Source organism: Megascapheus bottae, chromosome 2, assembly GCF_031878675.1.
Source record: "Megascapheus bottae isolate mThoBot1 chromosome 2, mThoBot2.hap1, whole genome shotgun sequence".
In the NCBI taxonomy this organism is placed as follows: Eukaryota; Metazoa; Chordata; class Mammalia; order Rodentia; family Geomyidae; genus Megascapheus; species Megascapheus bottae.
In genome coordinates, this window is record NC_143510.1 from 92,234,175 (window position 1) to 92,249,969 (window position 15,795).

Consider the following 15,795-nt stretch of genomic DNA (forward strand, 5'->3'; position numbering starts at 1 on the left):
GGACTTGAACTCAGGGCCTCTTGCTTGGCTTTTTAAAACTTGCCCTGGGAGTCTGAGGGCAGGAGGTGGGGGAGCCTACCCATGCACCACACTAGGCCTTGAACGCGGGGGCCAGTCATTAAGGCCGCGGCCCTGCCCCCCGTGCCACCCTCCACTTCCCGCCTTTGGGTGGTTCATTGGAAAACAGCCTCATGGGCTTTCCCACCCTCCCTGGCTTCGAACCGTGATTCTCAGATCTCAGCCTCCCGAATAGCCTTCCATGGCGGTGGAACCTAAGATCACCAGCGTCGGCCTTAGTCGCTCTGGCTCCACAATCCCACCGCGTGCTCCTCAGAGGGAGGCCGACGTGGCGCGCAGGCGCACGACGCACGCCCTCCAGTGCGCACTCGTAGGCTGGGGGAGCCTCCAGTGCGCTTGCGCACACTTTGCGCGGGGGAAAGTCCTGACGCTGGAGAACGCCAGGCGGCGACGGCTGTGAGGCCGATGGCGGCAGCGCGCCCTCCGGCCTTCCAGAGGGATGAGGACACCGCGCTGCTGCTGGAGAAAGCCCATCACCGACATGACCCGCGCTGGCTGCTGCCCGGGGCCCCGCGCCTCTGCCTGGCGTGCACACTGGAGCTGCTGCCGGAGCAGGGCGTGTCGGTGAGGGCGGTGAGGGGCGAGCCCCTTCCCGGCCTGCCCCGGCCATGGCGGCGACAGCAGGCTTCCTCCCCGAGGGGAATCCCGGCCTGCTCGCCTTGCTCATCCTCCCCAGGCCCCAGGCCTGCTCATCACCCAGCCCCAGATTCAGGGTGCCCTGCAGGCAGGCTCTTTCCAGTGAGGCCGCCGCCTCTTCCTACGGAGGCCGCAGACTACGGTAGAGGGTCAGGTCAGGCAAAAGCGGCGGGGTGGGGACAGAGTTGGCCCTAACACGGGCTGGACTTTCAAGTTCATGGGAGGGGAATTCCTAGTGGTGGGGCTTGGGCTCAGGGCCTGAGCACTGTCCTTGGACTTTCTCAAGGCTAGAGCTCTACCACTTGAGCCTCAGCACCACTTCTGGCTTTTTGCTGCATATGTGGTACCGAGGAATCAAACCTGTTTCTTCATGCATGCGAGGCAAGCACTCTACCACTAGGCCAAACTCCAGGCCCCAGTAGTTCTCTTTTATTTTTTATTTTTATTTTTATTTATTTATTTATTTATTTGCCAGTCCTGGGCTTAAGCTCAGGGCCAGAGAACTGTCCTCGGATTTTTCTCAAGAACTCTACCACTTGAGCCTCAGCACCACTTCTGGCTTTTTCTAAGTATGTGGTACCAAGGAATCGAACCCGGGTCTTCGTGCATGCTAGGCAAGCACTCTACCACTAGGCCAAACTCCAGGCCCCAGCAGTTCTCTTTTAATCTCAAGTTGTGTATGTTCGTGTGTGTGTTGGTACTGTGGCTTGAACTTGGGATCTTACACTCTCAGCTGATACTCTACCACTTCAATCACACCTCCAGTCTAGTTTCTTTTTTTTTCTTTTTTTTGCCAGTCCTGGGCTTGAGCTCAGGGCCTGAGCACTGTCCTTGGACTTTCTCAAGGCTAGAGCTCTGCCACTTGAGCCTCAGCACCACTTCTGGCTTTTTTCTATGTATGTGGTACCGAGGAATCGAACCTGGGTCTTCATGCATGCTAGGCAAGCACTTTAACCACTAGGCCAAACTCCCAGCTCTCTAGTTTCTTTTTTATAACAATCTTGGGGCTTAAACTCAGGGTCTCCGAGCCTTTTTGCTCAAGGATAGTGGTCTACCACTTTGAGCCACCGTTTTCTGGTGGATAATTGGAGGTAAGATTTTCTGGGACTTTTCTGACAGGGATGGCTTTGAACTGGGATTCTCAGATCTCAGCCTTCTAAGTAGCTAAGATTACAGATGTGAGCCATTAGCACCAGGCTAACCATTTTTTTTTTCCAGGCCTGGGGCATGAAATCAGGGCCTGGGCACTGTCCTTGAGTTTTCTCTAGGCTAATGTTCTACGACTTGAGCCACAGTACCACTTCCAGTTTTTTTCTGTATATGTGGTACAGAGGAATGGACTCCAGGGTTTCATGCTTGCTAGGCAAACGCTCTATCACTAGGCCATGCTCCCAGCCCCTAAAAATTTTTTTTTTGGTTGATTGTAGTTCTTGAACTCTGGGCCTGAACTCTGGGTACTTGAATTCTGGGCGTTGTCCCTGAGCTCTGTTTAGGTCAAGGCTACCACCCTACCCATTGAGCCACAGCACCACTGCCAGTTTTCTGGTGGTTAATTAGAGATAAGAGTCTCACAGACTTTAGTGCCGGGCTGACTTTGAACTGTGATCCTCAGATCTCAGCCTCTTGAGTAGCTAGGATTACAGGTGTGAGACACTGCAAGGATTTTTAGGGTTTTTTTTGTTGTTGTTGTTAGTCATGGGGCTTAAACTCAGGGCCTGGTGCTGTCCTTGAGATTTTCTGTTCAAGGCTAGTGCTCTACCACTTTGAGCCACAGCTCCACTTTTAGGTTTTTGGTGGTTAATTGGAAATAAGTCTCACAGACTTCCCTGACTAGGCTGGCTTAGAACTGCAATCCTCAGATCTAAATGTAAGGTATGAACTTGTCCCTGCTCCCAGTGGGGAGTTGGATCTCCCCATACTCAACATCCAGTTTAGATGACACTTGAATACTAAACTGTAATTGGGAAATGGTAGTTATTTGTTTCAGATGACCTAGACTTGGTTCATCCTGAATGTTTATTTTCGTTTTCTCAAAGTTGGTGCGCAAAAAACATGTGCTGTCCTGCTTCCGAGATGTCCTCATGAGGCACACCTCTTTGGTCACACAGCTGGTGGCTCAGGAGCAGAAAATCTGCATTTACTTCATAAGCATGCTTTTTGGTGAGATCAGAAGGGAAACTTGGCATGAGTTTTGCATGTATAGCATGTATATTTGCTTTGGGGGAATCTTAGGAAATTGGTTTTGGAAAGATGATGCTTATATTGTAACAGTTTACTAGCCTATCATTTTATCAAAATGCTGGAGATATGGTTCCCTTTTTAAGATATGATTTATCTTATAGTAACAAGCCTTAATGTATGGAAGTATGAGGCAAAATATGGATAATTCATGATCTTTTAGAGTCTTATTTAGATTTTGTGTACAATCAGAAGGCTTGGAAGCGAGTCTGCTGACATTGGAGTGACCTGGATCAAATTATTTTCCTTCTCCTGTGCCTTAGTTTCTTCACATGGAAAGTGAAATACATTAAATGTTATCTGAAGTTCTTTCTTTTCATATGATTATAGTGTCTAAATGGAATGAGACCTTTTGGACAGTAAGGCAGCTAACTTGTATTGTCTCTGTCTCAGGCTTTTACCTGCCAGGATGGTCTTTTAAGGGAGACAGGATGAGTCCCAAAGTTCAAGGATGTTATAACTAACAAATTACTGAGCTGAAATTTATCCTAGATCTGTTACAGACTTTAGAGAACACAGTTTTTCTGTTGTGCCATTTTGATAGTTCTCATCTCTTTAAAGCCAGAACAGATGTTTAAGGACTAAGGGTAGAATTTAACTAGGACATTGCATAAAGCTGCTAGTTTTAGAATTCAGTTTGCCTGTGATTTTGTCTGTATATTTGCTTCTCTTAAAATAGAACTGTTAGGGCAGGAGTTTGGCCTAGTGGTTGAGTGCTTGCCTAGCATGCACGAAAACTCGGGTTCGATTCCTTGGTACCGTATACATAGAAAAAAGCCTTAAATTGTGCTGAGGCTCAAGTGGTAGAGCTCTAGCCTTGAGAAAGTTCAAGGACAGTGCTCAGGCCCTCAACTCAAGCCCAGAACTGGCAAAAAAAAAAAAAAAAAGAACTGTTAACCACTCATTCTTACTTTCCTCTGTTCCAAGGACTTTTATGCAGTGTGGAAGATGAGAGTATAATAGATCTCTGTATTGAAGGTAAGGTGAAATTGTGGGTACCTAGTATTGGAATTGTAGTTCTGATTACTTGAGACTTTGGTAAATCGAGACAGATAAGGAAAAGTCAATTTGTTGTTTGTAATTAATTCTATAATAATTTCTTTCTTATTCTATGTTAATTACTACATCAGGAATTTGGGATACATAAATGGATAAGATTTGGTTCCTGCCGTCTATGAATTTACTATCTGAAAAAGAGATTTAATTACTACATCAGGAATTTGGGATACATAAATGGATAAGATTTGGTTCCTGCCGTCTATGAATTTACTATCTGAAAAAGAGATTGGCTAGGTATCAATTAGATACATACATAACAGCACTTAAATTACACTTCATATTGGTTTTTTGAAAGTTGTACACAGGTGGTGGTTAAAATAGTGGAAGTGCATGTGTTTGTATATTAAAGGCTTATAAAAGTGAGCATATTCTTGCTGAGTGAAAACTGTTAAGATCCAGAGCTACTTCAGTTATTTGAACACATAACACACACACAAAGACCAAAGCAAACTTTTTAAAAAAACAGTTTAGGTAATGAAGGTATACAAAGCAGCTTCTGTACTTGCTCTAGAGAAGCAAAGGCAAGAAGTTAAAACTCAGATTTGGAGGATGGATCTTACGTATGAAAGTCAGACCAGGAGGACATGCAACTTAGATGCTGCTGAGTCTCTGAGTTTGGAGGACAGTCCTATGGTACTGGGACCAGACCTCTGAGGAAGGGCCCTACCAGATCATGTTGAGGGAAGAGGGATGCAATGAAGCTGATTCTGGAAAAACTGAAAACTGAATCTCTTTGAAAGGTACTACCAGGGTTAAGAAGTTCTAGAGTAATACTCATAGGAGTAAAACAGACAGTAAACAAGAAAGTCAGAGGAAGCAAAGAAAGAAAGCCAGTTCTTTCTTCATATAGCCTTGACCATTTCTTTCCAGTGTTTGTTATTGGTGGAGCTTAGAGGAGACAAACCACTAGAGCAGAAATGTGATTTGCAGTTCCAGTTTCAATATCCCAAAGTGTGTGTGTGTGTGTGTGTGTGTGTGTGTGTGTGGTTAGACAATACCAAGATAATTGGCTCTCAATCCTTTGGTGTTCATACAACCTTCTGCACATACCTGAACTCCTATAGAACAACAACAATCTTCCCACATATTGATGGCTGAGAGTATGGCTCAAGTGGTCGAGTGTCTACCTAGCAAGTAAAAGGTTCATCTGAGTTCAAACCACGGTACTGAAAAAAATACAAAACAGAAACTTGTACCTAGTAAGAAGCCACTATCCTTTATATAGATTTCATGCCAAAAAGTTACTCTTCTACCTTCAATATAAGGAGATGAAAAGTTCCAGTAATAATTACATTCATTTCTGGGATGTGATAATTAGTTTTCAAATTTATCTACTGTGCCATCTGCATATTCCATTATGTAAAGATTAAAACTTTGAAGTTAACCTCCAACAAATCTTCTATAAATGATAAGGAAAAGAGGAAAGAGGAAAATAGTTAATTTACAGTTGTTACAATCTTCATTTCTATAGGAAGTTTCCAGAGTATTTCTTTCCCTCCTTCCCTCCCTCTCTCCCTCCCTCCCTCCCTCCCTCCCTCCCTCCCTCCCTCCCCTCCCTCCCTCCCTCCCTCCCTCCCTTCCTTCCTTCCTTTCTGGGCTGGCTTTGAACTCAAGTCTCCTGAGTAGCTAGGATTACAGACATGAGCCACCACCCCTGGCTCTTCCTTCCTTTCTTTTATGTTGGTCTTGGAGCTTGAACTCAGGGCCTGGGCACTGTTCCTGAGCTTTTTTGCACAAGGCACTGCTCTACCACTTGGAACCACAGCTCTACTTCTGGTTTTTGAGTGGTTAATTTGAGATAAGAATCTCATGGGGGCCGGGAGTTTGGCCTAGTGGTTAAAGTGCTTTCCTAGCATGCATGAAGACCCGGGTTCGATTCCTCGGTACCACATACATAGAAAAAAGCCGGAAGTGGTGCTGAGGCTCAAGTGGTAGAGCTCTAGCCTTGAGAAAGTCCAAGGACAGTGCTCAGGCCCTGAGCTCAAGCACAGGACTGGCAAAAAAAAAAAAAAAAGAATCTCATGGGGACTTTTTTCCCTGGGCTGGTTCCAAAACTGAAATCCTCAAATCTCAGCCTCCTGAGTAACTAGGATTATAGGCATGAGCCACAGGTACCCAACTTAAATCTATGCTTTTCTATGATATAAGGGGTTCAGTATAATTCACCTGATACCCTGCGATTGGGCCCTCAGGAAATGATGCCATACTGGTGATTTAATGTTGATCTCAGCCATTGGGAGGCTAGGCACCCAGTAGTTAACAATAATTAACTCAGTCTTGATGAGAGAAAGTCCATGTTGAGCCCATGCATGGTTTCCAACCCCACCATTAAAGCTATTTCATGGTGCCTACTTTGGGCCTATAGAATGAACCCTGGGATGACTCAAGAAAAGAGGAGGACTGATATCCACAACATGTGTCATTTTGTCCCTTTATGATTCAGAACCTCCTCTTAGGTAGATTAAGAAGTAATTACACAGGACACAGTATCTTCATACTTAATTTTGATTTTGAGACAGTCTCATATGTAAATCAGGCTGCCTTGAACTTCCTTGGCAACCCTTGTTTTTGAACTCCTCATCTTCCTGGTTTAGCCTCCCAAATGCGAGGATTACAGACTTGTGTCACCATAACTGGCTCATCTTCATAATTTGTATCAATTCTGAAAGGTCTATCTTCTTGTTCAGGCCTCATTGTCACCAATCTTCTAATTCTCTTTTTCAAGTCTATGTCCAGCCAGCAAGCCAATCAGCAGGTGGCTATAAATTAATGTGATCTAAATATATTTCTGACCATCCAGGCATACAAATTTGTGAACAAATATTCTGGTCATCTGGGATATTTTTCCTTCAGAGACAATCTTTGTTTCTTTACTGCTTTCTGTGCTAGAATCTGGGTTTGAACTTAGATGTTCTTGCTCAGTTTTCTTGCTCATGGCTAATATTCTGCCATTTGAGTCATTCCTTCATTCTAGCATCTTGCTGATTAATTGTAGCTAGAGTCTTGGACTTTTCTGTCCAAGCTGGCTTTAAAACTTGATCCTCTAGGTCTCACCCTTCTGAGTAGCTAGAATTGCAAGTATGTAAGTATGAGCCACTGATGTCTGGCTCAGGCCACTCTTTTTTTTTTTTTTTTTTTCGTAGGGCATGGGGCTTGAACTCTGGGCCTAGGCGCTGTCCCTGAGCTCTTCAGCTCAAGGCTACCACCCTACCCATAGAGCCCTACTTCCCAGTTTTCTAGAGGTTAATTGGAGATAAGAGTCTCAACGGAAGTTTGCAAGTTAGTGCCCTGGGCTGGCTTTGAACAGCAATCCTCAAATCTCAGTCTTCTGAGTAGCTAGGATTACAGACATGAGCCATAGCTCCTGGCAGGCCCTCCTTTGTTTTATGCTCACCCTGGGACTTTAACTCAGAGCCTAGGCTCTGTCCTTGACCATTTTGCTCAGTTACTGCTCTACCACTTGATCCCCAGCCCTACTGGCTTTTCTTGGTAGTTTAGTGAAGATAAGACAGATCTGAGAATTGTGGTTTGAAGCCACCCCAGGCAGGGGACTCTTATCCAAATTGGAAGTAGAGGTGTGGCTCAGAGCAGCCTTGAGCAACAAACAAACAAACAAACAATTAAAAAATCCCCACAGAGACAGCTCCCATCCCCAGGATGAGAGGGGGGCGGGAATGGCAGAGGGAAGAGAGTCACAGACTTTGCTGCCTGGACTAGTTTTGTATCGCCATCCTCAGATCTCAGCCTCTTGAGTAGCTAGGATTACAGTACAGGCTTGAGCCACTGATGCCTAGTACTCATGCTTGAGTGGACCTGTAATCCTACAGCCATCAACTTCTAGTTGTTGCTGACATAGCTTGCAGAACCATCATTATTAGGCCCCCAAAATTTCCAGGAGGTGACAGGCACAACAAGAAGACTGCAAGGGTGAAGAAGATTTAGGTGCTTCTTCCTGGTCTCTGTTTTCTTCCTGTTTCTGGGAGTGTATATTCTGGAATGCTGCTTTGTCCTGGGTAATGATAGAACCTTCTCACAGTGGCCACTGAACCTACCTAGCTCATAGCTTTTCCAAAGTTAAACAGCTAATTTCCTCTCTACTTCTCAGAGACTCTTTTTTTTTTGTTGGTGGTGGTGGTGGGACCTGAACTCTGAGCCTGGATGCTGTCCCTGAGCTCTTCTGCTCAAGGCTAGAATACTCTAAAAATAGATGTTTAGAAATTGTTTTTTTGTGGGTCATGGGGCTTGAACTCCCGGCCTGGGCACTGTTCCTGAGCTCTTCATCTCAAGGCTACCGCCCTACCTGTGAGCCAAGCCCTACTTCTCTTTTCTAGAGGTTAATTAGAGATAAGAATCTCAGGTCCTTTTGTGCCCTGGCTGGCTTTGAACTTTGATCCTCAGATCTCAGTCTCCTGAGTAGCTAGGATTACAGGCCTGAGCCACCACACCCATCTTAGAAATTTTTTTTTTTTCCAGTCCTGGGGCGTCAACTTGGGGCCTAGGCACTGTCATTGTTTTTTCTTGAGGCTAGTGCTTTACCACTTGAGCCACAGCCCCACTTCTGGCTTTTTTCTATGTATGTGCTACCAAGGAATTGACTCCTGGGCTTTGTTGCATGCTAGGGAAGCACTTTATCACTAGGCCACACTCCTGGCCCTAGAAAAATATTTTTAACATAGAAATATAATATTCTAAAATATATAACTATATGATAACATTTAAACGTGAAAACATATATATTTACATTTAAAATTGTAAATAGCGGGGCACAGTGGCTCACAGAAGGCTGAGATTTGAGAATCTTAGTTCAAAGCCAGCCTGGGCACTAAAGTCCTTGAGACATTTATATCCAATTAGAAAAGCAGAAGTGGTGCTGTGGCTCAAGGGTAGAGCCTTGAGCTGAAGAGCTCAGGGACAGCACCCAGGCCCAGGGGTAACATAGTAGCCTTGAGCTGAAGAGCTCAGGGATAGTGCCCAGGCCCAGAGTTCAAGCCTCATGGCCAACAAAAAAAATAAAATAAATAAGAAGTAAAACAGTTGATTGTATTCCTGGAAATTTGGATTTATTTGGTATGTAGTGGGACTTGGACATTAGCATTTTCCTTTTTTCCTTCATCTTTTTCTTTCCTTTCTTCGTGCTGGTTATTGAACCCAAGACCTCACACACAGTAGGCAAGTACTCCACCACTGAGCGATTGCCCCAAATTTGTAAGCTTTCTGATAATAGGCAGCCTGATGTGAGAATTGCTGATATAAAATGATAAAGAACCCCCCTCTCCAAAGATCCTTTCATTATGTGCACGCATAGTTTCATAGGAGAAATAGAAAAGGTTAATACTAATGACTGCAAGGAAATCACTGCCATTTCTGACTTTGTGTAGCAGAGCTGAGAGGCGATTTCTGGGTCAGGCGATGTCTTCTAGTTAATAATGTTATTATGTCTCCTTAGTCATTATCCAGCTTATGACACAGCCGAAGCTGGAGCAGACCACCCATTACCTGTTGGACAAGTGCCAAAATGAGGTTGGTACATAATTGTAGGTTCTTTTTATTGAGAGGGGGAGCACACAGGGCTTATGAGCCATGCCTTAGGTCCTTTGCACTTTGGTTTTTTTTTGCAGATAGGGCCAGGCTGGCCTAGACTGTAACCTTCTATTTGCACTTCCATATAGCCGGGAAGACAGGAGTGTATGTTCAGCTATTGGTTGAAATGAAGTCTCACTATTTTTTTTTTTTTTGCCTAATGTGGTCTTGAATGGCAATTTTCCCATCTCTGCTTCATGAGTATGTAGGTTTCTCACAGTCCTAAGATTCTGCTACAAGAAGAAAAAGGGGTTTGTCTCAACTCACTGAGTGGAGCTTTTGAATGTGTTCTAGTACTCTTTGCAATATCCTCCTTTCCTTTTCATTGTTTCAAATTCTACTTTTATTCAATAAATTCTCATCTGTCTAGTATAATCATCCCATGGCCAATACTTGGTATCTTCCTAAATAACATACAGATTTTCTTAATGAGTTTATCAAAGAACTATGTTTACTATATCTTGGTTTGTTGTTTTTGTTTGGTTTTCATATGCATTACTTTGTACTGAAGTCATTTGCTTTTATAAACATTTAAGAAAAGCATTGTGGATATATTTAACTTTCTTTTTTTGGTTGTTGATCTTGGGACTTCAACTCTGCACCCGGGCACTGTCCCTGAGCTCTCAGGAGAAAGCTACCTCCTTACCCCTTGAGCCACAGTACCATTTCTGTCTTTCTAGTGGTTAATTGGAGATAAGAGTCTCAAGACTTTAGTGCCTAGGCTGGCTTTGAACTGAGATCCTCAGATCTCAGTCTCCTAAGTAGCTAGGATTACAGGTATGAGCCACCTTGAGCGGCAAATTTTTTTTTGAGATAAGGTCTCATTTTATAACTAGGCCACCTCAAACTTGTAATTCTCCTGCCTCACCTCTCAAGTGCTGTGACTATAGGCTATGATACCTAGTTTATATGCAGTATTTTTCTACCAGAGACATTAAATCTTTTATCAAAACATACGTAGTCAGTAAAAAAGGTGAAATATATACTACTTACCCTCCTGGTAAATCATCAGACTTAGTTCCTGACTCACAGAAACTGTTTACTAATACGAGCAATAATAATATTATGTAAATATGTATATATATATTATATATGTATATGCCCGTGTTTTATCTTTATAATTCTAACGTTTATCTTCTAGTTTCTGGAGGCAAAATATGTCATTTTTTCCTGTCCTAAGGATCAAACCCAGTGCCTCACATACACTATTCAAACACTGTACCACTGAGCTACATCCCAAGACAAAAATGCACTAACATTAATTCATGGGTACTAAGCTAGGTTCTGAGAACTCTTGAAAGGAATTTGACCCAATATTTTTTCCCCAGGACTTCACAGTTGAATGATTAAAAACAGACATGTTAAGAAGCTGATGGCAAAGAGACCTGCATAGCATAGGCCTTGGTGTGGATAGGGAAAGATCCTACCTGATACTGATAGAGAAGTATGTTCACTTTCTGTAGCTGTGCAACATGCCCTCCATGCAAGGCAGCCTGGCCATTATGACTCTTCTTGGCAAGTTGGTGGATGCTATCCCTGCTCTGGCAGATGACTTTGTAATAGAGCACAGTAAGTAAGCTGTAGGGAACCCTGGCCTCTAAACTTCTCCTGTTTTGACCACACTACTGTCTGGATAACTCATTTATTGTGTATACCTGGAAAGTCATTATGCCATTACTTTCCTCTAGAGTTTAGTTTTCTCATCTGCAACTGTGTTTTGTTGATCAATTTGAAAAAGTGAGTTCCTTGACTCTGGTCTTGTATGTTTTCCTTCTTTGCCTGCCTGCCTATCTGTCTGTCTCCTTTTACATTGGACCTCACTATGTGGCCCAGATTGGCCTCAAACCTGTGATCTTTCTCAGCTTCCCAATGGTGAGATTACAGATATATTCACCATACCTGGTCTTCCATCCATTTGTTTTTGTTTTTTCATTACTAGTACTGAGCCCAGGGTCTCAGGAATTCTGGATGAGCACTGTAACTCTTAAATCATGCCTCTAGCCCTTTCATTTTTATTTTGTTTTTGAGATAGTCTCACTAGCCTTGCCCAGGATAGCCTTGAATTTTGGGGATTCCTACTTCTGCCTCTTCTGAGTAGCTTGGATTATCGGCTTATGATACCATGTTCATTATTGTAATACAGACTAATTAAGGACCCTCTATGACATTCATTTTGGGTAGACAGAGGATATAGTACTTTTTTCCATCAGTGAAATACTGACACATATTTTATTGAGGATTTATCCAAGGGTTAAACCTTTAACTTCTCTGAACATTTATTCTCTCCCATCCCCCTTCCTTCTCTCCTCCCTCCCACGAGTGGTGCTGTAGTTTGAATTCAGGGCCTTGTGTTTCCTAAGCAGATGCTCTACACTTGAGCTATGCTTTTAACACTCATTTTCTCTTGATTAAACACTTAGAAAGCATTTATTATAGGTGGGTATAGGAAATTACCATCACATCCTCATTGGGGATAATAGTTGGAGTTTCATATTGCAGATGACATTGTGAGATTTTGTCTCTGGTTGTTTTCTGATCAGGTAGCCTGATGGAGCACCTATTGAAAGGTTTGGTATACCCTAATGAGGCCTTGCAATCTTCCATATGTTATCTCTATGGGAAGCTCTATTCTTCACCAGTAGCAGCCAAGATGCTTTCAGGCCATTTCCGAGAAAAGTTGTGTCCAGTCTTCTTTTCTACCCTGGAGAGTGCCCAGGCAAAGGAGCTACAGATCAACTGCTTGGGTAAGACAATAGGGTTGGGTGAGAAACAGAGAGCAAGCTTTTCAGATTTTGCCTGAGAACTTGTGATACTGGCTCCTCTAGTTTCAGAGGTGTGTGTGTGTGGCACTTTTGCAAAGGCAGAAGCCAAACATTTGGGAGATGAGCTAAGGCTGTGTGAAAGATGCCTAGAGTTGGTGTGACATCATAACAATGTTATCTTTGGGGGGAAAGAAAATAGAACATTACCTCAGGCCTTACTGCCTGTATTTGCTGCCAAGTTCATCTTTATAACAAGCACATTGTCAGTAAAACCTCCCATGGTCCTATCTCCCTCCAGGGGAGAGTAAAGGTTTCTCTGCTTGTTATTTTTCTTCTCCCTGTTCCCTTTTCCCCTTAATATTTAATATTATTATATAATGTTTATCTACTTGTTAAATTCTATGTCATATAGAATGCCTTGGTGGCATCCTTTGACATCCAGGATGTCAAAGGACTAGAATCCCTAACACTAACTTTCATAATATAACTATTTCTCAAGTACCATTTTTGGACTTAACTTTTTTTTTTGCCAGTCTTGGGCTTGAGCTCAGGGCCTGAGCACTCTCAAGGCTACAGCTCTACCACCTGAGGTTCAGCACCACTTCTGGCTTTTTTTTTTAATGTATGTGGTACCAAGGAATTGAACCCAAGCCTTCGTGCATTCTAGGCATGCACTCTACCAGTAGGCCAAACTTCCAGCCCTTAACTTTTTTTTTTTTTTTTTTTGCCAGTCCTGGGTTTGAACTCAGGGTCTGAGCACTGTCCTTGGACTTTCTCAAGGCTAGATAGAGCTCTACCACTTGAGCCTCAGCACCACTTCCGGCTTTTTTCTATATATGTGGTACCGAGGAATCGAACCCGGGTCTTCATGCATGCTAGGCAAGCACTTTAACCACTAGGCCAAACTCCCAGCCGCCTTAACTTTTTTTTTAATGGTTCTCAATTTCTTTCAGTTCCTAGAACATTGTTCCTACTACCTGAACTGCTTCTCTCTATTTCTAGTTTTTTTCCTATATTTTTATTGTAATTAATAGAAGGGTTACATTATATTCACCAGATTCTATTTCTAGTTTTATCTGCTCATCCTTTAGGTTCAGGTTAAGCTTACTCATCCCACAGTAGGCTAGATCCTCCTGTATACTCTCAGATTTTTGGCAATTATTCTTTGTTCATTCATTACAATTATTAGAAGTCATTTGAGAGGCTTTTTAAACAATTTATTTTGGGGACTAAGGGTGTGGCTCAAGTCCTGAGCTTGAGGCCCTGAGTACAAATATTGGAACCAGCACAAAAATAAGCAAATGAATTAAATTAAAAAATGTTTTTAGCTGGGCACGATGGCTCATGCCTCTAATCCTAGCTACTCAGGAGGCTGAGATCTGAGGATTTCAGTTCAAAGCTAGCCCCAGCACTAAAGTCCGTGAAACCATTATCTTCCATTAACTATCAGAAAACCAGAAGTGGTGCTGTGGCTCAAGAGGTAAGGCAGTAGCCTTGAGCTGAAGAGCTCAGGGACAGTACCCGGACCCAGAGTTCAAGCCCCATGACTGACAAAAAAAATTAATAATAGGGGCTGGGAGTATAGCACTGTACCAGTGGTACAGTGCTCGCCTAGCTTGCATGAAATCCTGAATTCAATTCCTCAGTACCACATACTCAGAAAAAGCCAGAAGTGGTGCTGTGGCTCAAGTGACAATGTGCCAGCCTTGAGCAAAAAGTGTTCAAGGACACTGCCCTGCCCAGGCCCTGAGTTCAAGTGCCAGGACTGCCAAAAAAAAAGTAATATATATATATATATATATATATATATATATATATATATATATATAAAATGAGATGGTGTCTTGTTGTATTGTTTAGGTTGTTTTAAGCTCTCAGGCTCCAGTAATTTTCCTGCCTCAGCCTCCTGAGTAACTGAGACTCCTGGTTTATCCCATAATACTTGACTTTGGGTGACTTATTTTTCTTTTTTTGGTCTGAGACCAGGAATTGAACTTAGTACCTGACACTTTTGCTCATTGGCTAACACTCTACCAACTGAGCCATGCCTCCAACTTCTGGGTAACTTTTTTTTTTGCTGGTCCTGGGGCTTGAACTCAGGGCCTTGGCACTATCCCTGAGCTTCTTTTGCTCAAGGCTATGACTCTACCACTTGAGGCACAGCACCACTTCTGAGAGTTTTCTGTTTATGTGGTGCTAAGGAATCAAACCCAGGGCTTCATATATGTCAGGAAAGCACTCTACCATGAAATCACATTCCCAACCCCTGGGTGACTTATTTTTATGTTTGTTTCCCACCCAAGAGTATATGATCCATTTGTCAGTCAGAATATATGTATTGAGTTCTGGTTGTTTGTGAAAATTGTGCCAAGTAACTAATGATGCAATAATGAAACATATTTTTCTTACATTATTTCCTTATAAAACTAAGAATTTGGGCTGGGAGTTTGGCCTAGTGGTGGAGTGCTTATCTAGCATGCACAAAGACCTGGGTTCAATTCCTTGGTACCACATATATAGAAAAGCTGGAGGTAGTGCTGTGGCTCAAGTGGTAGAGCTTTAGCCTTGAGGAAAGCCCACGGACAGTGCTCAGGCCCTGAGTTCAATGCCCAGGACTGGAAAAACAAATAAACAAATAACAACTTGGAATTCATTAAGAGTGATTGTGGTTGTGTTTGTCTAATTTACTGTTGAATCCCATAGTCTCAATTGTGGCACTTAGTAAATTTTCATTAGATCCTCTGGGAAAGGCTGAATGGTAGAAAGCAAACCAGTATTTAAGGATTCCAACGATTCTTTATATCTACAGAGACCTGAAGAAGTGTGGGCTGTTTTAGGGCTGAAATAGGCCTATTCCTGGCCTTGTGTACTTCTCACCTCAGTTTTCAACTTCTTTGTTTCCTAGGTTTGCTGAGGCAGCTACTGAAGTATGACCTCTTTGTGTCCTTGCTCATGAGCAAGTCTGTGCTGGCAGAAAGTGCTACGACCGTCAAGGAGTCACAAGGAGAGACCTCACTGCCTTTGGTGCTCAAAAAGGTAGTTGTTGGGCCAGGGATGTAGCTCAGTGGTAGAGCACATGCTTCGCATGGATGAAATCTGTTTTGGTGATCTCAGTACCATAACCAAAAAGTAGTTGTAGTTCCTAGATTCAATAACAAGAAATCCCAAGTGCTTCCTAAGTATTTAGGATTTATTTTTCTTTCTTTTTTCCTTCCTTCCTTCCTTCTTTCCTTCCTTCCTTCCTTCCTTCCTTCCCTCCCTCCCTCCCTCCCTCCTTCTCTCCCTCCCTCTTTTCTTTCTTTTTCTTTCTCTTATTTTTTTTTCTTCCTTTCTTTTCCCTTGAGATACTGGGGCTTTAAACCTGCCAGGATAGGTACTCCACCACTTGAGCCATGCCCAACCTTCTGTTGCGAATCTTTTTTGTTGTTGTTGCTGATCCTGG

The 15,795-nt window shown here is 43.0% G+C and overlaps 1 protein-coding gene across 2 annotated transcripts in view; it reads left to right on the forward strand.

Moving 5' to 3' along the window:
- The first annotated feature begins 459 nt into the window (after nucleotides 1-459).
- Nucleotides 460-15,795, forward strand: part of Mei1 (meiotic double-stranded break formation protein 1) — a 69,074-nt gene continuing 53,738 nt past the window's right edge. For both annotated transcript variants that reach the window (XM_090328817.1, XM_090328818.1), the window contains exons 1-7: nucleotides 460-642; nucleotides 2,751-2,874; nucleotides 3,880-3,930; nucleotides 9,458-9,531; nucleotides 11,055-11,160; nucleotides 12,132-12,335; nucleotides 15,259-15,389. In XM_090328817.1, the coding sequence (XP_090184943.1) occupies nucleotides 484-642; nucleotides 2,751-2,874; nucleotides 3,880-3,930; nucleotides 9,458-9,531; nucleotides 11,055-11,160; nucleotides 12,132-12,335; nucleotides 15,259-15,389 (849 nt within the window). In that variant the 5' untranslated portion in view covers nucleotides 460-483. The remainder of the gene's footprint in view (nucleotides 643-2,750; nucleotides 2,875-3,879; nucleotides 3,931-9,457; nucleotides 9,532-11,054; nucleotides 11,161-12,131; nucleotides 12,336-15,258; nucleotides 15,390-15,795) is intronic.